This window comes from Serinus canaria, chromosome 6, assembly GCF_022539315.1.
Source record: "Serinus canaria isolate serCan28SL12 chromosome 6, serCan2020, whole genome shotgun sequence".
NCBI lineage: Eukaryota > Metazoa > Chordata > Aves > Passeriformes > Fringillidae > Serinus > Serinus canaria.
In genome coordinates, this window is record NC_066320.1 from 30846581 (window position 1) to 30874156 (window position 27576).

Genomic DNA, 27576 nt, shown 5'->3' on the forward strand with positions numbered 1-27576 from the left:
ATGCCGCTGCGGGGCTGGACGCTGCTGCTGGCGGCCCTGCTGCCCTCCGCGCTGCCGTCGCTGCTGGCCGCGCCGCCGCCCGCCTGCCCCGAGCGCTGCGATCGGTCTCGCTGCCCGGCGCTGCCCGCAGCCTGCCCCGGCGGGCCCGTGCTGGACGCCTGCGGCTGCTGCCGCGTGTGCGGCGCGGAGGAGGGCGAGGCGTGCGGGGGCGCGGGGCCGCCCTGCGGAGAGGGGCTGCAGTGCGTGCTGCCGCCCGGAGCCGTGCCCGCCTCGGCCACCGTGCGCAAGCGGGCGGCCTCGGGGCGCTGCCAGTGCACCAGCAGCGAGCCCGTGTGCGGCAGCGATGCGGTCACCTACGCCAGCCACTGCCAGCTGCGGGCCGCCAGCCGCCGCGCGGAGCTCCTCCGGCAGCCGCCCATCATCGCCATCCAGCGCGGAGCCTGCGGGCAGGGTGAGGATGCGCGGGGGGATGGCCGGGGGTGCGGGGGATGAGCGGAAGTTCGGCCCCAGTATCCTCATGCCGGGTCGGGATGCGGTTTCCCGGCAGTGCTGCCACCGCCGGCTCCGGAGAAGAGTCGGAGACGGGGCTTGGACGCGGCTCAACCCGGCCGCTCCGGCTCAGCGAGGAACCGGAGCAGGAATGAGGTTTGGCAGCGGCTGCCAAGTGCAGGGGAGTGAAAAACCCAGTACCCGATTTAAACTTCTCTACCAGCTCCCCGAGGGGTGATGCCGGGCTCGAAACTGGGGGAAACTGGTGCAAACCCTGAGCAGAGGGTACGGCTGCGGAGCCGGGGCCGGCGATGCGGCTCCAGCAAAGTTTGGAGAAATAACTCGAGCGCGCTCCCGACCCGGCTTTGTCACAGGGAAATGCCCCGGGGAATAAAGCCAGGAATGCAGGAGCCATTCGGATGTGATGGAGCAAAGGGGTGGGCAGAGCAGGCTGCTGCCTGCCTTGGCCCGGCTTGGCAGATGCGCTCTGATTAATAAAAGACTTGCTGGAAAGGGAGAAGCCTGTTAACAGCGTGTTAAGCTCAGCCTAGACTTTTGTGTTGGTTTTTGTTAGGGTTTTTTAAGGATGGAGATGGCCACTGAGAAGTAACAATGCGTGGCGTTTCTCCTTCGGCATGCTTTAGTTGTCAGAGTAGTGAGACCGAATGTAATGCGGGTTCTCAGAGGGCAGGACGCATGCAAATTTTTAGTAAACGATTGCAAATTATTTGTAAACGGTGCAAAGAGGCATTGCCGGGTTACGAAACGGTGTCGGAGCAGCCGGAGTGGCTGGGCTGAGCAGCCCCGGGAAGTGTTCGGTGTGGTGGGAGCGGTGGGTGCAGGATGTGACACCAAGCGGGGCAAAGCCGAGCTGGGATAAGCAGGGGATGATCGTCACAAGATGCAGCCCCTAATACGGGCTGGATTAAACTCTGTAAGCCAAGGCTCTGTATCCCTTCCAAGCCGTTCAGCACTATTAGGGGGTAACGTGTAAAAATTAGCATGAATTCAGCCTTTATTTCTGAAGTGGTAGTCACTTTCTAGTAAGTCGGCGCTGTTTTAGTGAGGATTAATTATTTTGGTATAAGTTGTATCATTTCTGGATTTCCTTTCTTTCAAAACATCTTTTTCTACACTTGGCCATCATCTCTCCAGCAGAAAAACATTCTGATGTACAGGCTGTGTGTTCAGCCTGTAGATCAAGCCTCACAGCTTTGGTGTCAACACAATCGATTTTTTGTACCCCTGGTTGTCCCCTCGGTGTCAGAGCTGTGTTGTGCTCCATGGCACGATGCTGGCATTTGCTGTCACTGGAAACAATCAAACTTTTCACCCCACAGTTTCCTGATGCCCAGTGTAAGACAATGCCTTGTGATTTTTATTCTGGATTTGTGAAACCAATATTGTTTTCTCAGCCTTTTCTGCTGAACGTTTGCAGAATTGGGGCTGTGTTTGAGCTGGGAGCAATACGTGCCTCTGGTGGGGGGTACAGAAAATGCACGGGCTGCACAGAGTCCCTGTCTGGGAAAGCTCTGCTGTTGTAGATCCATCAGGAGTAATTCCAGACAATCATTTTGCCCTGTTGCACCTCTGGAACAAAAAGAAAGTGCTGGAGAAGCCAACCAGTGGCACATGTTTATCCCTGGATGAGAGCAAACATTGCTACCAGCAAAGCTTTTTTTCTTATGTAGAGAACCTGAAATATAAAGGGGTGGAGAGTAGGCTGTAAAGTGCTTGAATCGATGTTTTGAAAAAGCATTGCCTAATATTTGGCCCCATAAAGTAGTTAATTTTTAATTTTATTTTGAGTTCATCATCAGGAGTGCTTTTTCTACTTAAAGATTGAGTTATCTCTAGCCATTTTTTTCATAGTAACACGCCCATGTAAATAATTTGGTCAATACAACACAACAGCCTTGGGAAGCAAAGGAGTGGGAACATAGAGAAAGGGTTTGGAAAGTGCTTTTTGTTGTTTTTAAACTTCACACTATTTCTGTAGCTGGTCAAGTACAATGCTGTGTATATTGCTTAAAATAAAGTCAAACTTTCTGTCATTTTCAGTTTTCATCTCCTACAGTCTGCTCCCAGTGCTGGTTTTTTGTCCATCAGCGATTCCCAGGGAATCTCTTCAAATACCAGCAGTGTTTAAGAGGATGCAGTAGAGGCAGGAGCAGGGTGCTGTGGGTCTGTGTGCATAAGGGGGATGATTCCCTATGCAAAATGAGCCTTAAAAAACTCCAGCTCCTGCCAGCAGTGTCCAGCTGTGCTGTGGCAGCAGAACCAGTGCCACCCCAGTCTGGGCAGGGCTCCTGAGCTGCAGCTGCCACTGAAGAAATCTTCCTTTTCCATCAGAGGATGTTCAGGCCTGCAGAGCCCGTGCTGCTGCAGCTCTGTGTGTGCTGATACAAAACACAGAGGCACAGAGAGAGGTGAATGTCCCCTGGGCAGAAACTGTGGCTGTGTCAGAGCATCCCACACCCAGGAGCGAGGTCACTGCCACGAGCCCTCCGTGTTCAGTGGTGAGGTTCAGCATGCTGGGAGGATGTTTTCTTTTTCTTCTGCAAACATGTTTTTGGTGGCCTTAAATCCCTCCTGCTGGCCAAGGGAAGAGGGCTCAGCACACAATCTAAACCAGGCTTTATTCCCTTCCTCGTTTTTCCCACAAGTGTTGGCAGGCGTTTGGGGACAGTGTGCCCTTCTCTCCACACTGTAAAAAATAAACTAACCTGGATTTGTCCTTTCCTCATTAACCTGAGGAAGGAGAACATTCCTTGTGGTTGCTCTCCATTTCTAACTCTTTCTGCCTGGTTTTGAGCTGGTTTTCTATGTTTTCATATTTTTATTAGAATTACCATGTCTAATGTGGTATCTCAGTGAGCTCAGCAGTCCTCAGCCTGCTGGCATCTGTCACAGGTGGCTCTGACATCTGTCCCAGGCATGCTCTCATCATGATGTCACATCTGGGGTTTGATGGGAGCTCTCATGGCTTGGATTAAGCAGGTCATTCCAGCTGGACTGCCTGGGGAGAAGGCAGAGGTCAGGGGTAACTCTAAAAGCTGTGTATCACTGAGATACAGGCTTTGCTGCTCCATCACCTGATTCCACATTCTACACACAGTGAGGGGGAAGCAAAAAAAAAAAAAAAAAGTCACTCAGTTTCTTACAAAGTGCCTGACTTTGTGTTTTGAAACGCACCAGGCATCCAAGTGTCTCAGTGTCATTATCTGGCAGGAGAAAAGGACCTCTGTGGTCAATAACCATTTCTCATTGCTGAGTCCTTCTAGAGCAGCCTAGGAGTGAGCTCAGTGCTCAGGGGATGGGCAGGAAAGGGACCTGCCTGCATTCCTGTGCCTGGCACTGCTCAGCCTGGCAGGAAGGGATACCCAGGGCAGGGAGAGAAACCCAGCTGGGAAATCTCTGAAGGTTGGGAACTTGGCCAGATATTTATCAAGAGGGAAGTTGATACTGTTGTTTTGGACAAGGCTTTCAGCTGCTTCCCCGAAGATAATAACAGGCACATGGTGGTGGTGGTTTTATTGTTGTTATTTGTGTCTGAAGAAGTGTTGGGAGAATTTGGCAGGTTACTTGGCACGTGCCAGGTCTATTAAAAATGACCCAGGAGGAGCAGGTTTTTAGGGTCTGAGTGCACAAATGGCCATTCCAGTGCTGCTAAATGTCATCTCCTCCCTCAGCTGCTGTTTGGGTGGTCTGAACATCATTCTTTTCCAACTTCTCCTCAGTCTATTTTGCAGCAGCAGGAGAAGGGAGGGAGGGAATGAAGAAGCAGCTGAAGGCAATGGAAATAAATAGCAACATCTTTCCAGAAGAGCACCAATTCCCAAGTGTGGGATTAAAAAGCTTTTCCAAAGCCAAGTATTCAGCTCGGAGAGGAGGCAACTGTAAGAAGTGGTTTGTCAGAAGCAGCTCACCTTTTCTCCTCTCCACATCTAGATTTCCTTCCTGAGGAGCAGGCAGTAATTTTGCAGTCTCCAGACTTCAAACAGTCAAGTCAGTAAACACAGATTTGGAACAAGGAAAGATTCAATCCTTTCATCTTCTGGGCTTTGAAATGTAAAGGTACCTGTGGACTGGGCAGGAATACTTGAGGCCATGAGTAAGCAGCAGGAGTGTTGTTAGGATGTGAGGGAGGCAGCAGATCCTGAGCAGCCCTCAGGCTCTGCCGTCCAAGAAATAGGAGAAGCTGGAAAATATTTTTCTAATGTGAATTTACATGTGCTTGGAGTGAAAGAAATAGAACCTGGGGTACTGTGGGACTTGTGTTGTAAATACAGCCATTCCTCACTCCCAGGAGCTGCTGGGGCCTCCAGGATCTCTGGCTGGACTTGGCACTGAGTCCCACTGCCTTTGTAACTGGGCCCAATGAATACCTGACATTATTTTGGAGGCTGTGTTCAGGATGTAGAATAACAGACTTTATTTTGCCTTCTGTGTGCAGGTCATTGTGATTCCCAAATTAGTTGTCCTGCTTCAAAGAGAAGAATATAACTAAATAAAAAGCCTCCACTCCCTTATATCAAAGGGCTATAAAATAATTGATCTTTTACTAATGGCTGTTGACCCTATATCTGTAGGTAACAGGAGAGTTATAATATCTTAATCCTGTGAGACAAGACACAGGTGAGTAGTTATTTTAAAGTTTAATGAACTGAGAAGATCTTTGCTACCACATTTTAGCAACTGGAGATGAATTATGCAGGCAGAGCAGCTCTTGAATTTCTGGGTTAATATCAGGCACCCTGGTGCACTGGTGAGGTTGGAGGCCAGCTGAGTTGTGCAATTTGTTACAGGTGCTCTGCCAGGAGCTTGTTTCTGGAGGAAAAAAAATGGGAAATCAGAGCAAATGTGTGTTCCACGTGTGAGCAGATGCATTTTCCTCTGCCCTTCCTGCAGGCTGGCACCAGGCCCTGTCACTGCAAGCAGTGCCACTAGAACTCTGTGTGGCATTGTCATTCTTGTCTCTGTCACTTTTTCCCCATCAGGGTTTCTCAGTCTTTTCATCTCCTCACTGTTTCACCCTTTTTTTTTGGTGAAACATGGGAGAGAGATGTGCAGTGAATAATTCCTACATCCCCTTTTGCAAAACTGCAAAAATCCCAGTGAGACAGAGCTATGGTGCCTAAAATGTTTCTGGTAGTACTGGGATTTTTGTTGCCAGACAACTGATGGATAAAATAATGCTTAGTAAATCTGGCAGCCATGCACAGAAGTTACCCAGTGGTCTAAAATTTGAAATATTTTCTGTAGCAGAGGGTTACATTAAGAGGAGCTCTCTATTTTTCCAGAGGCTGCTGTCATTGCCCCGTTTCACAGATAGTGAATCTAGGGCAGGGGAAGATAAAGAGCTTTGCTCAAGGTCAGCCAGCAGCAGAGCTGAGAGCAAACTGAGCTTTCATGAGTCCCTGCTCAGTTTTCTGCACCTTGCCAGCATTGCTGCTCCATTTTCCATTACTTTCCTTTTCCATGACTCTATTTCTCAAACTTTCAGGCTGCAGTTGTGGCTTTGCCCTGCCAGCAGCATCGATGATCTGTCGATCTGCTTCTGCAGAAATTCCTCTTGGAGGAGGGAAGGAGTGGGTGCACCCAGCACTAGGAAGGAAGAGAAACCCAAACAAGTCTCTCCCTTCCCACCATCCCACCCCCAAAATAAACACAACCCCCCAGGAATCTCATGCTTCAACATTTGTGGTGGTGAAGGGATGATTCACTCCTTTTTCCAGGACATCACAGGCACTGTTTGGAGTGTCTGCCCTTTCCCTATCTCTCTGTAGACCTCAATCTATGAAGGTAAAGCTTGGCTAACTTTGTATTCAGATACTGAAAGAGGGCAAGCAGAAGCCACTAGTAAATATGAAAAATACTCTGATGGTCCATAAAATAGAGCAGAATAGGTGTGGGGATAAGAATATCAATATTAAAATAGGTGCTGTTGATAGGGGAGCAGTGAATATAATAATCAGGACTAAATATCTTTGGAAATGCATATTTGAGAGGGAAATTGAGACCTGCTGTCCTTTGAACCTTTCATGAGGAGCTACAGGAGCAGCAGGGCTGTGTGACAGTGGCTGCCTCAGCATGGCAGTGCCACCTCCTCACTGCAGCTCCCCAGGCAGGGTGGCAGAAGGAACCTCCACATCACTCCAGGTTCACTTCCCAGCCACTCACTGATTTTGACATCCACATTAAAACAAATCTGGGTGGTCTTGGAGTGATTCTTGAGACAGATGTAGAAAATACTGCCAAGGGCTGACAGATTTTTCAGGCTGTTAAAGCTTTGCAATGTAATTATGCTGGGTTCAAGTACTGTACAATTACAACACCCCAGAGTAGGAGTGATGTCTGTTTTATTCCTGTTTTGAGGGATTTCTATCTATTTTTTCCTATAGATTTGATTAGTATCAACTCCATGTCTCTCCTAAGTCCTGCCACAGAGGAGTGGTGAAATCAATGCCTCCTCCAGCTGCAGAAAAGCAGCATCTTAGGAAGCTTTTTATAGGCTTTTCCCTTAAGAGGTTTTTTTTTTAGGCTAGAGAGAAGTTTAAGAAGCATGAAAACAAGAACTTGTTTTTATTCCCTGATGTCTTCATACCAGGGTTCCTGGAAATTGAAGCTAAGTCTCTCTTAAGCAGGGATTTCTTCTGAAGATGCAATGTGAGAGTTTCTCACATACTTAAAATGAGATCTTAATGGGTTTATAATTTCAGGAGGAACTCTCAAGATCAGGCAGCTGCTGGTTGCATGTGGGCTATAGGAATTACCACCTCGTTGGTACTTAATGGGAGTTTTGAGGTTATTCTGCTGGTTCTCTGCCTGCACTGAGTTGGAGCTGGGAGATAAAGCAGGATGATGACCCAGCTTGGAAGGGACACAAACTGAGCAGGGCTGAAAAAAAAGGAGAGGAGAAATTATTCCTGACTCATCTGTTGTATTTTCAGCCCTCTGCAGAGAAGAGAATTGTCTGCTTTAACCTGTTGGCTGAAATATTCTGTTCCTCTGTCTGCAGGAAATGAGGCAGACTCTTTTCCATAACTACCTGACTTACATCTCCTAGTGCTTCCAGCTCAGACAGGGCTGCAGGAATTACATTTTTAATGATATTTTCCAGCTTAGCACTCTTTGCCCTTGCCCTGAATTGTTCTTCACCTTTATTCTGTGTGCCCAAGCATCTCCCTGCCCATGCTGCTCCTGCTGCCTGTGCAGGGCACTGCTGGCACTGCCACCAGAGCTCTGCCATTGTCAGAGGGCTTCTGGCTCCCAGTTAATGGGGATTAATTAATTAATTGGTCATCCTGGCCGAGCCCCCTCAACATTGTCTGAATATGGCAATGCTGCTGCAGGAATGGTGTGTTCCTCCTCCCAGGGCTGCTCCATCCTTTCCCCTTTCCTTTCCTTTCCTTTCCTTTCCTTTCCTTTCCTTTCCTTTCCTTTGTTGCCTTTCCTTTGCTTTCCTTTTTTCCTTGCCGGGCCTTGATCCTGCCTGGGTCCCGGCCCCAGGCCATGTCCTTGCCCGGTCCCGTGTCCCTGTCCCGGGACGGTCCCGGGCCCGTTCCCCCCGAGGCCCGGTGCCCGGTCCTCTTTCCTGGCACCGGTCCCTTGCCCTTTTTCCCGGGCCGGGCCCTTGGACCGTTTCCCGTGTCCGCCGCTTGCTCTTCCCGCGGCGGTTACCCCGTTCCTTCCCTTGGGCCGGGCCCGGGCCGGACACGGGCAGGGCCCCGGCCCCGGGCAAAGGCCACGGGACCCAGGCCCCCGGGAAAGGACAGGCCAGGGGGAAACGGGCACGGGGACACAGGGGCCCCAGGAACCAAAAGGGACAAGGAACAATGAAAAGCGGAAATGCCACGAACCACGGAAACAGGGAAGATCCCAGAAAGGGGTCCGAAAACGGGGAGGAACGGGCGACGTGGACGGCAAGCCAGGAAAGAAGGGGGAAGCAAAGGCAAGAGAGGAAACAAGTGTAAGAAACAAAACTGGATGGGGAAAAGGAAGGAGGGAAGGGGGGGGAAGGGAAAAAAGGAGGAAGATTCTTCCTTCCCCCCCACCTTGTTCTTTTTAATGCCCTCAATCCGCTCAAAAGTCTTTTATGTTTTGTTGGGCTTGCCTTCTATAAACTGTGAGTCCTGTTTTGCAGCTCAATCCCGTGTCACATTGTTTATAAAGGAATTTCTGGCATTCCTGAGAGTTTTTATATACATATTTTCTCCCTGTGAGGTTCTGCAAGGGCTGCTAAGGGCTGAGGTTTTTCCAGATCAGATAAAATAGGTTTATGCCGCATTTTAGAGCTGAATCTAAGACACTAAAGCGCAAAGTTGCTTTTAACAAGTTGCATGGAGACTGAGTAACACAGCTTGGACCAGGATGCACCCATCCAGGACATTCCTTCTCTGGAGAACCTTCCAGTCCTGTGAGCTATAGGAATTCAGCAGCTGAGCTGTAACAAAGATGTTCCATGTCTGATTAACTTCCCACTTACTCTGCCTTGTGGATAAGTGCTAGGAAAAGTTCCTGTTTGGCTAAAAATGAAAGTGTAAATCTGAAATTATACAGGAACTTCCTAGAAGAAAGCTGTGGGAATGTTACCTAAGCAATTTGCCTATTGGCCATTTTCAGTGGCAAGAACATTCTGAACAGCCTTTGTGCTGGATGCCAAAGAGGTCTGATTCCCACTAAGAAAGAAGCTGGACTAGAGAGGTTGGACCAAAGTTCTCTGAAGGCTTTACTTTGCAATTCCATTATCTTCAAATACTTTTTGTTGTTTCATAAATACACAAGAACTGTTTTTGTCATTCTCTCCCTGTAACTTGGTCATTCTTACTACCACAGAGTGGTCTGGCTTGGAAGGGACCTTACAGCTCATCTCATTCCACCCCCTGCCCTGGGCAGAGACACCTTCCACTGTCCCAGGATGCTCCAAGTCCTGCTCAACCTGGCCTTGGACACTTCCAGGAATGGGACATCAGATGTTCTTGTAACATCCTTGGGCTGCCAACATCTGCTTTCACTTATTCCTACAGCTGGATTCTCAACACCTCTCCCTTCCAAGCTCTTCTCAGGGCAAGCATTAATTTGTGGCCAATAGTGAATGAGTAGAATATCAATTAAAAAGCGAAAGTTTTTCACCTTTATTTTGTTACTCAAATGTTCTTTTGTTCTACGAGTGACCACACATTGCTCTGAAATCTGTCCTGTGTTAACATTAATTTGAGAGCTGTTCTGTTCTACCAACTCTCTGTAGATCCCCTGTTTTGTTTAGCTTGGCAGATCTTTGTTTAAAATCAGTGATTAAAATGAATGAGTTTCTGCTTTTGGATTAGCAGGGAAAATACAAAGTCCTTGTTGAAGACTGCCAAGAAGGAATTGATCATCTAAATATTATGGTGATGAAAATGGACTTTAGTTTCCCTTTGCACGTGTGCATTTCTGCCAAAGTGCAATTTCACTTAAAATCCTCACTTTAATCTTGCAGTGGTTCTTGCTGCAGGAATAATTTTAAATGAAGACCAGATTTGTGCAGTTTACTGTTTGGAGAGATTTCAAGCATTTTATTTTACCATTCTTTAGGGCTATGAAAGTATTTTTGCTTTTAGGGACGTCACAGTAATGCAGACTTTCCTCCCAGAAATCTGTGAGGTGTCTTGAGTTTCTGCATGGATTATACAGGGGGAAAAATAACTGATGCAATAGCACCTGTGTTAACAAGGTGCTGTGGTTTAAACCTCTCAAAATTCCCTCCAATGACCTCAGAGCTGCTCTTGAGCAAATTGCCTGTGACACGTCGAGTGTTGTTCCTTATTTTCTTCGTGTTTTCATTGCGTAATACCCTTTTTTTGGTGAATTACACAACTTATCCTTGAATAGGAAGTGGAATATTTAGGCTTGCAGCTTTCTGTAATTTAAAAAAAGAAAGTGTGGCAGCAGGTTCCCACACTTTTTCCTTGTCTCTCTCCAGCAGGGCTTGCTGATCCCCCTGTTTTCGGTGAGCTGAGCACCTTTGCTGGAGTTTTTTTTTTGTCTCCACAGCCAGAGGTTTGGAGGTTTTTATGGCATGAATGGAAGTTTGTACAAACACCAGTGGCTGGAGTTTTATTTGGGAGGGTGGAAGCTCTCCAAGCAAAACTTGGTTTGTGGTTTGTGTCAGTAGTCACCGGTTCTGGCAGCCCGGAGGTTTCGTGAGTGCTGCAGCTCTTTTGGTTTCGTTCTGCAGAGAATCCCAAGCCCAAGCTTTCAAACCCCTGTGTGAGTCTAAACAAGTGAGTGCAGGAGGAAATCACCTCACCTGTTTTCAGCAGCCTGGGCAGTTCAATATCTTGAGTTATCCCAGGAACTGCAGCCCTTCAGCGAGGGTGGCACAGAGAGTTTCTGGGATATGCCTTTTCCCCCCTTTCATCATGTCCAAGACAAAAAGTCCCATTAAATGGGATAATTCTTTTGTTCCTCACCTCAGTCAGTAGAAAGGAGAGCTGAACCCCCTTTTGAAAAGGAGAAAAGGGGTGAAAGGCGGGTGGGGAAAAGCCCCGTGTCTGACTGAAATGTGCCCAAGGCTTTGTTTGAAGACCTGCTCCCTTCTCTATGCCAAGAGCAGCAGAGAGCTCTCCCAGCAGAAGGGGAGAGGTTACTTGGGTGAGATTTCTATCTCCAAAGCATCTCCTCAGTTCAGCTCAAAATAACCACCAAAAGCAGCAGCATGTGTGAGCTGTGAGCATCATTGCATCGATGCCACTTTGAGTAATGACCTAACCAGAACCCAGATCTTAATTTGCTTTTTGGCTCCTCCTTATGAAACCAAATTACTTCAGTTGTTTACAGCTGGGTGTGCTTTTTTTCATGGCTTGGTCCTCTGTCTTGCTCTCCTAGCAGTCTGTTTACTGATTATTAGCCCTGTTAATGCCAGTTGGCAGAGATTTGCCTTCTCATTTCAGGGCTGGCAGCCAGCACACCTTTGAAGTCCTTGAAGAATTCAGTTGCCTTTGGAATTTTTCATGCTATAACCTATTTATATTTTGGTTTTTGTCATTAACTGAATTGACAATAATCATCTTTATAATGTAATTAATAAAGGTTTCTCAGCCGTGCTCGTGGGCATTTAGGGCATTGTGCAATAGTTCAATGAAAACATTACAAAACATAATAATCACAGCATATAAATAGAAAGAGGAGCAGTCTGGGAAGATTTGAACATCAGAGCCTGTAGGTATTTAGGAACTTGAGCTTTATTCAAGCCCAACTCTCAATGATTTAGAAACAAACCAAAACAACACCACCCCTACAAAAAAAAATCCACCCCAAACCAAAACCAAAAACATATATTTGCTACTAAAAGGCCCTGAGCTATTGCTACAGCTGGAAAATAGATGTGTAAGAGAGAAGAGGAAAGAATACCTGGTGAAGTTCTCAGTTTCACTGCTGGAAACTGCCCTGTGGTGGTTGAGGAATGAGCATCTGCCCATATTAAATTTGTAATGTTGGTGTTTTTATGGCCATTTAAGCTTCCACATGGTCCTTTGTGCCTGGGCTCAAATATTAGGTAAAATTCCACACAGAGGTGGTTTCTTGTAGGAAAGATCAGTGCAGCTCTCAGCTCCCCATGTGCAGCTCAGTAATCCCAAAGAGAAATCAGCTTTTTTTTATTACCCTTCATTATCCTTTATCTCAGTGATAAAAGGATTTTCAAGGTATCAATACTTTACTACAGCCTTCAGATTTAAAGATCAGTTTACAGGATTTTTTTTGTTTTCATCCATGAATCCATCAAGATCAGTGCTTTGCCTGTTGTTTTTTTGCTTTAAAAAGGTATGTTTTCCATTTAAATGGGCACTGGTTCAAGAGCAGTTGCAAAACTGTGTTACACAATGCAGGAATTCCTAATACATAAGCAATAGGCAGGCGTGGCCAGCTGCTGGGAGCTTTTTGGGTCAGTATGCCATGAATTAGTATTTATTATCTAACTTTTTCAAAAGTAGGAAATTCTGAACTTTTTTTTTTTTTCACTCTGCAGTTTAGTTTGGGACTGCATGAGGGGGCAGATCATGGACAAAATACTGTTGCCTCTGAAATCCTGGCTTTTGTAGGCTCCAGTTCCAAGGGAAGGCAGCTCTGAGGTGGGGTATTAGCAGTCTCACCATGTACAGCCTGGGCATCCTTTTTCCTCTTCAATAGCTAAAAGCAAAAAAGATTGAAGGCCTGAAAAAAAGCTGGGCTTTGCCTGTGTAGTTCCCTCATCCGTGGAGCTTTTTTTTTTCCCAAGGGCAGGATGTGACCTTTGGATGTCTACAGCACTGCAGCTGAGATGAAATCATTTTATAAGCAGTGATCAAAAAGCATATCCATGGCTGCAGCAGTGCCCTGTGGAGCTTTAGCCCAGCATCACGTTAATCCCACCTGATAATCTGTCCCAGCACCTATTTAATGCAAGGGGATAATTCCAGACTGCATTTCTTATTGCAGCAGTTTCCCAAAACTGTCCCTGTGATAATTGTCAGCTTTGCAGCAATGACTTGTTTGATACTGAATATTTCTAGTAGGGAATATAAATCCTTTGATAAATTGATATTTCTCAATCAGCCAGCCCTTATGCCTCTGTGGGGTGAAAGCCCAAGGGCAACAGCTCATGTGTAAGTCAGAAAGCATTGAACACTCTACAGGAAAACAGTGAGGCGAGGACAAAAGTTTCCTGATCAGTGTTGCTGCTTCATAAAGCAGATAAACATTTCTGAAACAGCACAGCGGGTTTGGTGGGTCCTGCTGCGGCTGCTGCTTGAGACTGGCTGCATTTAAAAGCCCTTGAGATGTTTCACAGGGTATAAATAAGGGAAAAAACCTGTCCCTGAGTGGCAGATGGTGTTTGGGTGGAGCATGCACCCCTCTCCTGAGGGACAGCTTGTGCTGTTGGCATTGGGAAGTCACCTGGAACATGTTCACCCCTGAATCACACCAGTGTCTGGTTAGTGTTCATAGCAGGGGCATTTTGTTCCCAAATCATTAGTGCCTCCAGTGTCTGCTTGAAAATTTGCATGGTTTTCCTCTCTGGTTTTTCCAACAGCAAAGGGCATTTGGGGTTTTGGTATTGGGATAGGTTTATGGGATAGTCCTTCTATGATTCTGCAAATAAATCGTCCTCTTACACCGTCAAAGGCACTTACAGCACCCACAAGCTGCTTATTGCTTTAATCTCTGCAGGGATTTAGGAGCCAAATGGCAAAGATGGATGGGAGCAGCACAACACATTAATGCTCCTCTGAAAGCCTGTTACAGGCTTGGCTTGTGCCTGTATAGCAAACAGGAGATGGATGCGCCAGATAAAACTGAAATGAAAACAAAGGGTGTTTCTCGAATACAAAATAACTCTTTGGGGTGTTCCCAATTTGCATAGCTGCTCCCAATTTGAAAAAGCAATGTTTTTGCCCCTGAACTGCTTGAGAAGGAGAGGCTGGGTCAGAATTGTGAGTTTTTCATAGAGATTTTTAAACTTCTCTTGGTGCAGACAGGTTTTGGGCTGGCCACAACGGGAGTTGGGTATCCAGTGGCATTTGAAAATCCCACTGGCCCCTGCTGAATCCTCAGTGACCATGAGCTTTTGTTGCAGCACTGGCCAGGAATGCAGAGCTTTGTGGTCCCATTGTGTTGTCATAGCTATTTTACAGCCCTGGGGGTGGCTCCAAACAGGGTGGGATCCACCATCCATGGAGCTGATGGACCTCAGGGGGCACGGGTGGGAAGGAGCCTGGAGTGGGGCTGTGTGAGCTTGTGGAAGGTTCTTCCCCATGAAGGTGGCAGGCAGGGGCTGCTGGGTCAGGCTGTGTGGGGACACTGGTGGGAAAGGAAGCCCAACCTTGTACCCAAGTTAAACTTTCTCAGCAGCTGCTGAGGGCTCACACTGGGGTCGGGACCTCTGTGTCCTCGGCATTTTACAAATGCAGCAGCCTGAGACTTCAAAACCCTCCAAGAGGGCGTATTTTGGCAGAGGAACAGAGCTGGTTTGTTTAATCTGGGAAGACCATCCAGGCTAAGTAGACCATCCAGAAAAGGAGGGCAGCAAGGGAGGCACTGAGTCCAAAATCCCTTTCACAGAGGGAGAGTGGGCTGTGCAGGCAGGGAATGAACCCTGTGCTCCTCCAGTGCCCCATCCCTGGGCACACAGAGGGATGAGCCCACGCTGCCCCATGGCCCAGTGGGGTGCACTTCACCCCAGGAGGTTTCAGGGGTCATTTTCCCTAAGGATGAAGCACTCTGTGCAGAGAACCAGGGAGGAAATCTAGGGCCAAGGGTCAGGCTGCAGATGACTTTTAAGGAAGGGAAAGAGACCCACTCAGAGCTTTTTTTAATTCAGGTGTTTTGCAATGACCCTCCTGCAGTCACTTGAAGAACTCATGACACGTCCTGTGTTTCTATTTCAGGCCAAGAACATCCCAACAGCCTGAGGCACAAATACAACTTTATTGCAGATGTGGTGGAGAAGATCGCCCCTGCTGTGGTTCACATTGAATTATTTCGCAAGTAAACAAAGATGCCCAGTCTTGCTTTTATTTCATTTTTTTCTTTTTTATTTAATTCTTGAAAACAGCTGCCAGCGTGACAGAAATGTTGATGGATGGTATGAAATAGCAAAGAGGTTTTGAGATAATAAAAATTTGTCATGCTTAAGAATTAAGGATAATTTAAGAGTCATGGAAAAATAATTAGTTAAAGTAATGGATGTGCTTTATCTTCTTAATGAGAGTAACAGCAGACATCTTAAAACATTAAGAACTCACCAAACTCCTTTTGGCTGTGTGTTATTTGGAGTTATTTGTGACCTTTCATCTTTTTTGCAGCAGTAAATCTTTTCTTTCCCTTGTCTTTTAGACTTCCTTTTTCCAAGAGGGAGGTTCCTGTTGCCAGTGGCTCGGGGTTCATTGTCTCTGAGGATGGGCTGATAGTCACCAACGCCCACGTGGTCACCAACAAGAACAGGGTGAAGGTGGAGCTGAAGAATGGGGAGACCTATGAAGCCAAAATTAAAGATGTTGATGAAAAATCAGACATTGCACTAATTAAAATAGATTCTCAGGTGAGTCGTTAAAGCCAGACACATTTTGTTCCTCTAATTTAACATCCTCCTTTCCAAAACTTGCTGATTTTCAGGTCTGAAGGAAAAACAAGTTGTTTACTGGGCTGGGTTGTTGAGAATATACGAACTAGTTGGATGCATGTTTTTAAAAGCCAAGTTTGTGGGTGGCAGTGGTAATTTTGTCACCTCTCAGTGTAGTGAAAGTATTACCTAGCACTTTTTTATGCATCCTCACAATAAAAAGCAACACCCCAGTTTTGCTGGCTGGTTTGCACACACTTTATCTGATATAAATCTGTCTCAGAGTAGAAATGGGTGTGTTTTGCATGGGCTGCTCTGTCTCAAGTGCCTATACTGAAGTCACAAATGGCTTTTAGAGGGCACATTTGTCCCTTGCTGATGTAGATACTAAAGTGGAAAATACCTTGGGGAGCGTCCAGAGCATGGAAATGAAAGCCAGCTTGGAAAGAAGATGTTCTTACACTGCAAGTGGTTTTCTGAGCAGCTTCCCATCTAGGATCTCCCTCCATATCAAATGCTCCTCTGTCAGCATTACTGTGCCTCCTGCTGCCACAGCAGAAAAGCTCTCAGAGGTTCTGCACAGGAGGCAAGAAGGATATTGTGTGGAGATGCTGTGAAATGGGGATGCAATGAGCTGAAGGTGGCTCTTTGGGGTGCTGCTCATGCTGGCTCCCCTCATTTGGTCTGGCAGCTAATGAGACCAAAGTTTAACAGGCAGGAATGCTTCATTTGAAACACATGACTCAAAAATGTGTAGATCTTGCAGCGTTGTTTTAGTTCAGGGCTATTCCCCAGCGAGGTCAGAAGTGTTTGTGCCAGAGTTCATGACTAAGCCAGCCTAACAGAGCTCTTGGATGACCCGAGGGATGGAGCACTCCTGCTGCTCCCTTGCCACCTTCATAACTTCAAATCTTCTTTTTTAAAAGCTTCTGAACAGCAACCAGGCAGAAAAACTAAACAGTCCCAATCATGTTTTTGCTGTGTTGTTTTTTTCTCTGTTTTCATGGCATTGCTTTTTCTCATTTTTATCCTAAAATATGAAAAAGCAGTAAGGAGCAAAGGGAAAGATCCCCAGCACGAGCACTCCCAGCACTGGGATGAGCAGGATGGGGCAGGGAGGGAAGGGCAGCTGGAAAAGTGCTTTAAAATTGGAAGTACAAGGTGGAGGGGAGAGCAGACATGGTGAGGAGGAGAGGACTTGGAGCAGCAGGAAGCTGAACACCAGAGCAGAGAGGGGGCAGAGAGGAGGCACTGAACTGGTGTGATGGCCAGTTTGAGGACTCAGGAAAAGAGCAGGCATGGGCTTGAATGTTATAGGCTTGAATGTTATGGTATATGTTATATAGCCTGAGGAAATGGCTCCTAGTTGTCCTGGGAAGCTGCTTGGGAAAAAGATAATTCATCCAGATGAGCTTGTGGTGGAAACCACTGCTCAACAGGGCTGGAATTGGTCTGAGCTGCCCTTGGAAGCATCTTATCAGCTGTACAAGGCAGTACCTTGGGTGGTGTTCTCCTCCTGGCCTCCCCCACTGCAGCTCAGGATGATTTTGAGAAGACTGGGAGGAAATTCAGAGGGATGGGAGACTCAGATTTCCAGCCAGCTCTGGTGACATGGCACTGGGAAATCCCAGTCCAAGGTGAGGCCTGAGGCACCTCTGTTCACAGGACAGCTGTTGCTTTGCAATTGAGAATTTAAACCAACGTTATGTATGCTCACAAAAAAAAAAAAAGTTCAAATGGAAACGTGGTCAGCTGAGAAATTGATTGTCAGATTGAACTTTTATGGTGCATTTTTATATACCCTTTCAAGTTCAGTGTTTGAGCTTTCCTTTTTGTACTGGAATGCCTTGCAGTCATTCAGATGCATGAAAGACTCTTTTAAAATCACAGGGGTAATAATTTGTTGAATTTGAAATGTATTTGCTGGCTAAAGAAGTCAATGGGATGGTACAAATGACCCCTCAAAAATCTGGAAATGGCATGAAAGCCATCCTTAAGAATTTTTCTGAAGCAAGAGGCGAAGTTCTTAAATTGGACTAAATTATTTGAAGGTGACATCAAAGATGCCGAAGGGTTTTTTCTTCTTTTTTATGTGTGGCATGTTAGGGCAGGATCTGAAGGGTGAAGAATGCTCCGTGATTAGGAACAGAGCTGGGCTTGAAGTATGGGATCAGGCTGTCAGCTGGTATTCCTACAGCTGTTCAGGTTTTGCAGCAGCCTGGATGCTGTTTCTCTCTAAAGGTGTGAACATCTGGTCAGAGACATTGCTAGAACTAATTTGGCTTTGCTGAGTGCAGTAGGAAATGAAAGAGGGTGGTAAAATCTGGGCAGCAGTGAGGATGAGCAGTTTCCCTGATTAAATTCTTCTCAGCGGAAAAACATCTTGCAGTCAATGAGGAACAGAAACCTTGGAGCAGTTGGTTCCAGTCCTAAAATGTTCTTGTTTTTGCAGTCAATAAAAGAGAGCACCAGTGTTTCTCGTGTCTGTGGTGACACTGAGCAGTTTGCTGGAGTGTTGAAAGTAGGAAGTAAGATTGGAATCAATGTGGAAGCCAGGAATCCAATCTAAATATCCTTCCAAATGCAAGGAGGAGACCACATCACTAGAAAGGAGCAGGGCAGTTGCAGACAATTTGGATATGAACATGCAAAATTTATAAGACTTCCCTAGAAAAAGTTGGGTTTTGGCAGCACAGGCAGGGGCTGGTGAAATAAATAATCTGTCCTGCGTGGCACGTGTGATCCTGCAGCCAGTGTGAAACCCATCAAAACTCTTGCACAACACTCCAAAGGGAGCAGATGCTTTTTTTTGCTGGCAGAGCTGCATTGTGGGATTCATCTCAAGGCAAACAACTACCTTGTTAAATCAGAATGTGTGATACAGCTGCTGAAAAACAAACAGCAGCAGAAGGAGAGGAAATCTCAGGGTGGTTTCATGGACAATGTCAGGGTTAATGGGGGGCAGAATTGTAAAAGAACCCAACCCAAAAGGAAACTGGAAGCCCAAAGCAGTGGAAGGTGGAGGTGGCTTTTTCCTGGAGACCCTTTTCAGCCCTGGAAATCGAGATCTGTCCCCAAAAATGGTGCCTGTGCTTTGGCACTGAAGGGAGGAGCAGGGTGAATGGCTTTATTTTGAGGTGTTTCTTCTTTCTACGTGCTCCAAAAGCAGCCATGAGACACTGAGCCTGAAATCACACAGGGAACACAGGCCAGGTCCTGAAGGTTTTTGATCCTCAGTGTGGCCAGCTCCTGTCTCTTTCCCCCAGCCAGGATTTGGCATCTGCAGGGTGCAGCAGCAGTGGGGTTGTGACCCATCTCTAATTTGTGGTGACATTTCAGCCCTTCAGCTGAAACCTTCAGCTTCAGGTTTCTCCTGCATCTGATTAATAAACACTCAGTTTGACACTTTTAAATCAACAAGGCCTCCTGCCCTGGTTGCCCTGGTGGTTTCCTGAGGCAATGAGTGTCTGTATCTTTGTGGTCAGAGGGGATTTGATTTTCCCCTGTGTGTACAAACTGGAGGAGGCAGGAAAGCAAACTTCCCTGTTTATGCATCAATATTTTAATAGCCCACATTTTGAAGAAACAAACTGCTTGGACACCAGATGTAAGTGGCTTTTCTGAAATGCTGTTTCACTTTGAAATCTGTGGCTAGGTAATATGCTGCTTCCTCTGGAGAGCCTGAGGAGGAAGCCCACACATTGCTTCCAGAAGTGTTCAGGACCCATAGGAATGACACAGCTTGTAAAAAGCTCGGATCTTAACTCCAGGTTATTCATCAATTCAGGCAGCAGTGGTTTCCTGCCATCTTCAGCTTCTAGTAGCCCTCACTGTGGGGACAATGTGCTGGTCCAGCTTCCCATGCAGCAAAATACTCACATCTCCAGGGTGGGTCTGCCAGCACCAGCATATTTTTAATTACTATCTTTATTTTATTTAATTGCAATTTCATTTGTATTTTATTTTTAAGGGAGAACAGCACTCTCTTGCCAGGCAATTGAAAAGCTGGTGACATATCAAAACAACACTTCATCCTCTTCTTCTTTTTTTTTTTTTTTTTCTGCAAGCTTCCCATGCTCCATATTTAGATAAGGAGACTCAGTTTTGCTTTTCTAACTATAGATGAAATACTTTTGGAGGCTTGTAATGTGCTCAGCCTGGGTTTTTTGTTTTCTTTGACTCTCTGTCAAGCAGTTTCTAGATTGTAGATGATATTCTATATTTTTATGTGCTCATGACCGGTGTTTTTATTTTGCCATAACGTATTCTGAAAGTTGAATTAGTCAGAACAGAAATGCAATTCCCAGGACAGTTCCATGTTTACCAGAGTTACACTTACAGCTGAATTAGTGTTCCATAGCAGCATCTGTGCCTTTCCCACCTAAAAATAAGAAGCATGAAGGAGATCTGTGGCTGGTTAACACAAACTGAACTCAGAACTTTTGTCTCCTCTTCATCCCTTTATTGAAGTGCAAAGTGCTTCCTGCAAATTCCTGACTTTCCATCCACAAATGAAGGGGATTACAGAGCAGAGGAGGGATTTACTTGCTTTCTGTGCCAGCAGGGAGACACAGTCACTCATTTCCTGGATGAAAAAGTTCAAACCCAAACACCTCCTGCTTGTGGCTGGCTGTCTCTGGTTTCCATTCCCCCATGGCAGTGGCTGTGCCTGGTTGGTGCTTTTGTGCTTCCTCCTCTCTTACTTATGGAGCTGTTTTGTCCAGATTTCACTTATTCCATCTGACTCAAGTTGTGCTGTTCAAGGACACCAGTGAACATCTCTGCTGGCCCTGCTGGGCTGCACCTTGGATCCTGGGCTCTGTTTTGGGACCTTCACTGCAAGAGGGACATGGAGGGGCTGGAGGGTGTCCAGGGAAGGGAACGGAGCTGGGAAGGGGCTGGAGCGCCAGGAGGGGCTGAGGGAGCTAGGAAGGGGCTCAGCCTGGAGCAAAGGAGGCTCAGGGGGACCTTGTGGCTCTGCACAGCTCCTGACAGGAGGGGACAGCCAGGAGGGTCGGGCTGTGCTCCAGGGAACAGGGACAGGAGAGAGGGAATGGCCTCAGGCTGGGCCAGGGGGGCTCAGGGTGGATTTTGGGACACATTTCCTCATAGAAGGGCAGTGTTGGAATCCCCATCCCTGGAGGGATTTAAAAGCCATATGGATGCAGCACTTGGGGACACGGGTTAGTGGTGGCCTTGGCAGTGCTGGGTTCGTGGTTGGGCTCCATTATCTCAGAGGTCTTTTCCAACCTAAATGATTCCACGTTTCTCTGAGTCCCTCTGGCTGATGATGCTGATCTCTACCTCTCCTCATGCCACAATAGCTGTGTCCTATTGTGGCTGGAGCCATTTCTTGTGGTGGTGTGCAGCTCTCCATGTCGTGGGAGTTGTGTTTATCCAGGGCTGGAGTCAAATCCATATATAAAAACGTCTGAGGCCCTTTGGGATGCCAAATGCTTAAAATATTAACCCTAATTAATGGCTCCTTCTCTGTCTGGGTGTAAACAGTGAGTCATGTGCCACTTAGGGGTTTGCATGTTTGGTCCTATTTCTGTGTGTTGCAGAATTCCTGCCTGCAGATTTGTTTTATTGGGTAAACACTGATCCAGCAGAGCCCCAAGGCTTCATCAAAGGAAGAGTTAGAAGAGACAGGGGTAGAAAAGGTATTATATGTTGCCCAAGGCCTTGCAGTGAGTCACTGGGAGAGCTGGGTTTGGGTGTTCCTGGCTCCCTGCTGCTTGTGCTGCAAGGCATGGTCCTTTGCCTGGCACTTTTAATTAACTGCTGTGGCAAATCTGCAGTCAAAGCAGGAGAATCACGAGTTGGAGCGGTGCTTATGTCATCCTGGTGGCCATCAGACATTATGTAAAGATGGAAGAATGCACATTTATTCAGTACAGTTATTAAGAGCCCTGAACTCACACTCAGTTTACCAGGATTCCTCAACTTCCTGGGGATGAGCTTGCCAGTGGCAGGGTGTGAGGGCACAGAGGGGGGGCTCTGACACCATCCTGGTTACAGCACTGCCTGCCTGGCATTGCCAGGGCTCCTCCTGGGCTGCAGAAGGATGTTTTTCCCACTCCATCACAGGACTTTGATAGGCTTTTTACTGGTTTCATTTCAAAACCACGTGCACAATGTAAATAAATGAGTTTGCTTTGGTTTATTTGTAACAGAAATTTTAATAGTGGGTGTGGCAATGTTTTAAGCTCTTTTAGAGAGAGCCCCCCAAATTTACATGACAACACATAAATCCATCATACCCAACTCTTCATGGCTGTGGTTTGTAGGGGCACTAATGCATTACATGCAGGGCTGTCAGTGTGCCAGCTCTGCCCCCACCAGGAAGTCCCAAGGAACAGAGAACACATTTTCCAAAGCTGTGTTTCATAACGTGTGCAGGACCAGGAGGCTTTTGCAATGGATTTTTGTTTCTAGCAAGGGAAAGGTTAGCCAGACTTTCCAGAAGGCATGTTGAATCACAGGGGTGACCTGCAGCCAATCCATAGAGCATCAGAAGCTTCATGAAGCCTGGCCAGTATAGGCACAGCCCTGAAAACTCAGCACAATCACAATTGTATTACTCACAGGCCGTTCCTGTACTTTCTCTCTGCTGCCAGATGCAATTTTGGCTTCGTGACTGTTGTTACAACTCAGGAACTTTGTATAAATATTTTAACTTTGTACACCACCAGCCTTTTTTTTTTTTTTTTCCTGGTAATGAAACATAAAATGTATTCTGTTTTCTTTTGCTTGTCTCTGTTTCATTTGCTGATAAATGTCCCCTTTCTCTGCAAAGTATCTGCGTTCAGTGCACTGGGATACAAAGAAAAGCCACTTTTTGTCTTTGGTGTGGTTGTTTTTTTGTTTTTTTTGTTTTTTTTTTTTTTTTTAAAGAAGGAAGAGCAATGCCAAAAGAAGATGCTGGTTTTGACCAATGACATCTTGCAAACACGTGCTACGTAAGCTCAATAGCATCTGCTGAGAGCAGGAAGGGCCAGGGTGCTCCTGTGTCCAAACATGACCCAGATGGGGCTGTTTGTGCTAGCTGATCACAACTGCCTGATCCCCTGGCCTGGACACATCCCCTGGAGCTGTGCCTGGGATCAGGGACTGCCCTGGGATGCTGCTGCTGCCTCCCTGCCCTGCCCCAGGAGGATGGGGAAATGGGGCAGAGCTGCTGGATCCTTCCCAGAGCTAAGCCACAGCTGGGTTTATCTGTGGCTGTGGCACTGATAAGGGCTGCATTTTATCATTATTATTCATTAGTAGGGCATTGCTGGTTGTGATAACTTTCCTCTGAATGCAAACAGACCTGGAAATGCTTTCTGCTTTCTGTGCTGCCTATTCTGTTGCTCTTCCAGCTCCCTCTGTTGAACAAGCAGTTGGTTTAATTATTTTCTTGCTGTCTGGAGGCTGAAAGATAAGTTTGCATAAAGCATCTTACCCTGTCTGGGAGCTGGCAATGAATTTTATTGAAACAATCTGCTCATCTGAGTAAAACTTCCCTGGTGGGATTGTAACAAAGCTGGATAAAGGATACACAAGACCAGTCTTGTCAAACATTGAAACCATAACTTCTGTATTTGCAGCAGCCTATAGGGATAACTGATGCCATTATTTTTTGCTTTCTACTTTGCAGGCATTGTCTGTCTCAGGATATTTGAAATAAGCTGTAGGTGAAAAATACAAAGTGATGGAATTTGGGTTAGTTTATAACACTGAATTTTGCCCCTATGGATGACTTATTGATTCAGGCTTTCAAACTGCTGGTAACAAACCCCCTTCAGAGCCAGCAATGAGTTTCCAAGTTAAACATGCAATATTTTCCCTTTTTTGCCAAAACTTGAAGTAGGTCAAGCTTGGAGGACAGCTAGGTTCAAGTTAGCTTTGCCAAGCAAAAGATAAATGTCTCCAGAATTCTGTTTTGATTTTTGGGTTCAGTAACCTAATCCTCCAAATCCTTAAGTCTAAACCTGCACTTACACATGTCCAGGTTCATTGCTGCTAATAGAAATAGTCTAGTGACATGGTTAAATACCATGGGTTAAATACCAGGTTAAATTACCTGGGGAGGGCCAGGATCATTTAGACAACAGATAAAACAAAAATATTTAAAAGCATGTCACATCACTGGGAGTGACAGTGTAGGGATTGACTTTTAAAAGTGAAAAGAAAGGGAGAAATGGCACTCAATGTGTATTGTACAGGCAGGTGATGAATCAAAAAAAAAATTATTTGAAAGATGATCTGCTTCAGAACACCCTTGATTAATTGGCAAGTGTGTGGATCCAACCTTTTTTATTTTTAACCTTTTTTATTTTTAATTGCTGTACAATGCAGTGTTTGCTGGATTTTAAAAATGTTTTAGTGGGAATGTCTTCAGCTATAGGGTATTTGATATGTTTAGAGATAAGATCTTGAAAGGAAAATGTAATGGTATCCTCTACTGTCGTGACAGAAAATCACACCAGGTCCTCAAATCCTAACATCTTCAGGGGAAGACACCACTGTATGTAGGAGGCAATATGATTATTTAGAAGAGATACTTCATTAAAAGAAAGAAAGATGAATCATTAGTTGGTGTTTTGTGAGAATATAAAATGCTTTTAACTGTACACATGCATGCTTAAAACTCTTGGGCTGTTGCTTTCGTGATTCTTTAGTGTTCACTCTCAAACAATATCATATTTTTACTTCAGCAGCTGCTTGCTAATTATTTCAAGAAGGGTTGGAAGTGGCTCCTTTCTTGTATCATCAGATGTTTGCTTTGTAAAGCAGAGCATAAATATTCCTTTGGTCTTTTAATTGTTCTTGATTTAATGGGTACCTGTTGTGGAAAAAGTTCTCCAGTGTAAAGAGCCCACACTGGATGTTTCTGTACCAACCCACACAGAAAATACTCAAAAGAAAACAGAACAAGCCAAATCCCTGAGGCATAAAAGCCTCTTTTTTCCTCTACCCTGTGAATGTATCCATCCTTCCATAACATTTGCTCTGCCAGCAGAGCAGCGTCTTAACATTTCAATTTCCTTTTTTTTTCCCCCTTTTTGCAGGGTAAATTGCCAGTTCTTCTGCTTGGCCAGTCTGCAGACCTGAGGCCAGGGGAGTTTGTGGTGGCCATTGGCAGTCCCTTTTCCCTGCAGAACACGGTGACCACGGGCATTGTCAGCACCACGCAGCGCGGGGGGAAGGAGCTGGGGCTCCGCAACTCCGACATGGACTACATCCAGACTGATGCCATCATCAATGTGAGTGCCCCCCGAGCTGCTGCCCTCAGCCCTGACCTTTCCCCAGCAGAAATCCCTCCTGTCATGCCCTTCTGAGGAGCAGGGAGCCCTTCTCTCCCTGTAAATCTGGACATCTGCAGCAGCACTTGGCTGTTAGTTAGAAACGCCCCCAAGGAGCCACCCCAGGCACAATATCTGCCTTCAAAATCCTTGCAGATTGCAAGGGAGGAGGCAATCTCCTGCAGATTGCAAGGGAGGAGGCAATCTTGTCTGGCAAATAAATATCTTCTCAAAATCCATCTTGTTTTCTGAAAAAGAAGCCAAGCTTCGTTTAAGGGTTCAAGTTCGTTTCTGCATTAAGGCAAAACAATAGTTTTTGTACTTCAGATCTTGGCCTTGTAAGAAATCTTCCCTAACAGCTCCCAGAGCTGTCCTAAAATCTTCTCAGTTTCTGGTGTGGCACTAAGAAAACAAAAGGAAAACCTTGGCTTTCTTAACTTACTCTGGCAGGAGAAGAAAAACCGAGTATTTGCAAAGCTCAGCTAAAAGGGTGATGTTAAAGTGTGGTTTGTGGTTTATTTAAAACTGGTCTATTGCATGAATTTAATAGGAAATGGAAGCAGTACTACAGAAATATTTCAAAATTTTCTTTTATATTTTGCTTGCAACAAATTAAGAGGTAAATACTAAAATGTGTTCTTAACTTATGTTTATTTTCAGTATGGGAACTCTGGAGGACCCCTAGTAAATCTGGTAAGACTTTCTCTAAGTTTGCTTAGTGTCAACCTTATTGCTGTTTAATTTGAAAAACAAAACAGACAATATACCCCACCCAAACCAACAAAAAAAAAAGCAAACTCCCCCCAGCAGATGTGTGATTTGCAGCTTTCGATATCTGGCTGACTACACAAAATTCACATGGCTCTTACTAATCACTTGTCTGTGTTTATGTTGGCAAAAGGCTACATTTGGATTTCAATATTTAGGATGTTTATGGTTTGCATAGTTTCAAACAAGTGTAATGTTTTTTTTTGCTAAAGCCTTGCAAAAAGGGAGAAACACATTTTACAGGGAGGTGTTTGCCCTTGCTGTTCACCCTGAAGCTGGCAATTATTTTCTTTTCACACAGAAACTCAGCTAAACAGTTCTAAAATGTATCTACCCTTTCATTTTGAGTCACACCAAAAAAATCCACATCTTTTCAGGATGTTAGTTTTATTTGCCAATACTGTAGAATGAACTGAAGCAGGTTCAGAACCGTGTGAGAGCTCTCAGGTCTCCTGAGGGTACATGGGGCTGAGTCCTCAGGAGGCATGGCACAAACTGAAACTCAGAACTACTCAGAGTTTCTGCCTTGGAGGAGATTTGGCAATTTTTTTTTTCCACCCAGTTCCCAGCAGACATTCATTCACATTTAATCTTCATTCAAAGCCACCTGAAGTTAGACAGTTTTTGTCTGGGATGAACCAGAGAATGAAACTGCTGGGGTTTCAAAAGAGGTGACATCAGAGATGTTCCATCCAAAGCTCTTGGAGTTCTATTGCCAGGAAAACTTTTGATTTTGGCAAACTGCATTTTACTTTATGTTATTATGTAATAATGGCTCAGGAGCAGTCAGTGCCATGCTTTTTTGTGGTGCTTGCTGAAATAAACACAGAATAGCTGCAGAATGTGTTGCTCATCTGCTGCAAGCATGAGAATTGCCCAGTTTTGATCTCTTCTGCAGCAAGATGAATAATCACATCGATTTTCCATAATTCCTAAGTAGTGTTACATCAATAGACTCAAAAAAATTACACTTGCAACTTAAAAAATATTGAAGGCCAGCTGCAAAATGTGAATTTGTCTTTGTGACTGCTTGCAAGAAATTATCCATTTCTCTTTTAAAAGTTCCATATTTGCTAATAATGCTTTTCTTTTTTTTTTTTCCAGGATGGTGAAGTCATTGGAATTAACACATTAAAAGTTACAGCAGGAATCTCATTTGCTATCCCATCTGATAAAATAAAGAAGTTTCTAACTGAATCCCATGACAGACAAGCTAAAGGTACAGAACCTGGGAAGAAGAAAACCAGAAAATAACTTGGTCTAGTGGGTGGCATCACTGCCCATGGCAGGGGGTTGGAAATAAGTGACCTTTAAGGTTCCATCCAACCCAAACCATTCTGTGAAAACAGTAATAAACCAGAAAGCCAGCAGCCTGGCTGGCATTAAGATTAAAAAAAAAAAAATAGCCAAACTCTACCTCTACACTAATTCATAAATAGTAGCCAACACTCAGTAAGAATGGCTGAAAAAGTTTAAAAAAGTTAAAAGCATCACTACCAAAATAAAAACACTACTTGTAAAATCCACCATATAAATGCCTATATCCCCAAAACCAAAACGAATTAAAAGCACCAAAACAATAAGCAAATAAACCAAACTGCAAAAATAAGATTGACAAAATTAGGCCAAAATTAGGCCTTAATTAAAAACACTCAAAGAAATTATTCATAACTTAATAAACCCATAATACCTGAGACCATCAAAATAAAAATGCCACCTCTAAGTAAACACAAAACCAAGAAGTAAATTTAACCATAAACAGTATTTCTCAAAATATCCATGACTATAAATCGTGTGCTACCATCAAGCAAGTAAAAAATAGAAAAAAAAAAAATCGAAGGTCTGAGCTGTTACTTTGATTTTTTTTAAGTTTTTCTAAGCCTTCTGATGTTTACATTCTTTTAACAAACTTTCTCACACGCTTTCTGTAAATAACTTACTGTTTTG

General features: G+C 45.3%; 1 protein-coding gene across 1 annotated transcript in view; it reads left to right on the top strand.

Moving 5' to 3' along the window:
* The window catches only part of HTRA1 (HtrA serine peptidase 1), a 33219-nt gene continuing 5643 nt past the window's right edge, over positions 1–27576 (top strand). Inside the window, exons 1-6 of the mRNA XM_050976594.1 lie at positions 1–451; positions 14898–14997; positions 15346–15550; positions 24628–24822; positions 25522–25554; positions 26734–26848. Of these exons, the coding sequence (XP_050832551.1) occupies positions 1–451; positions 14898–14997; positions 15346–15550; positions 24628–24822; positions 25522–25554; positions 26734–26848 (1099 nt within the window). The remainder of the gene's footprint in view (positions 452–14897; positions 14998–15345; positions 15551–24627; positions 24823–25521; positions 25555–26733; positions 26849–27576) is intronic.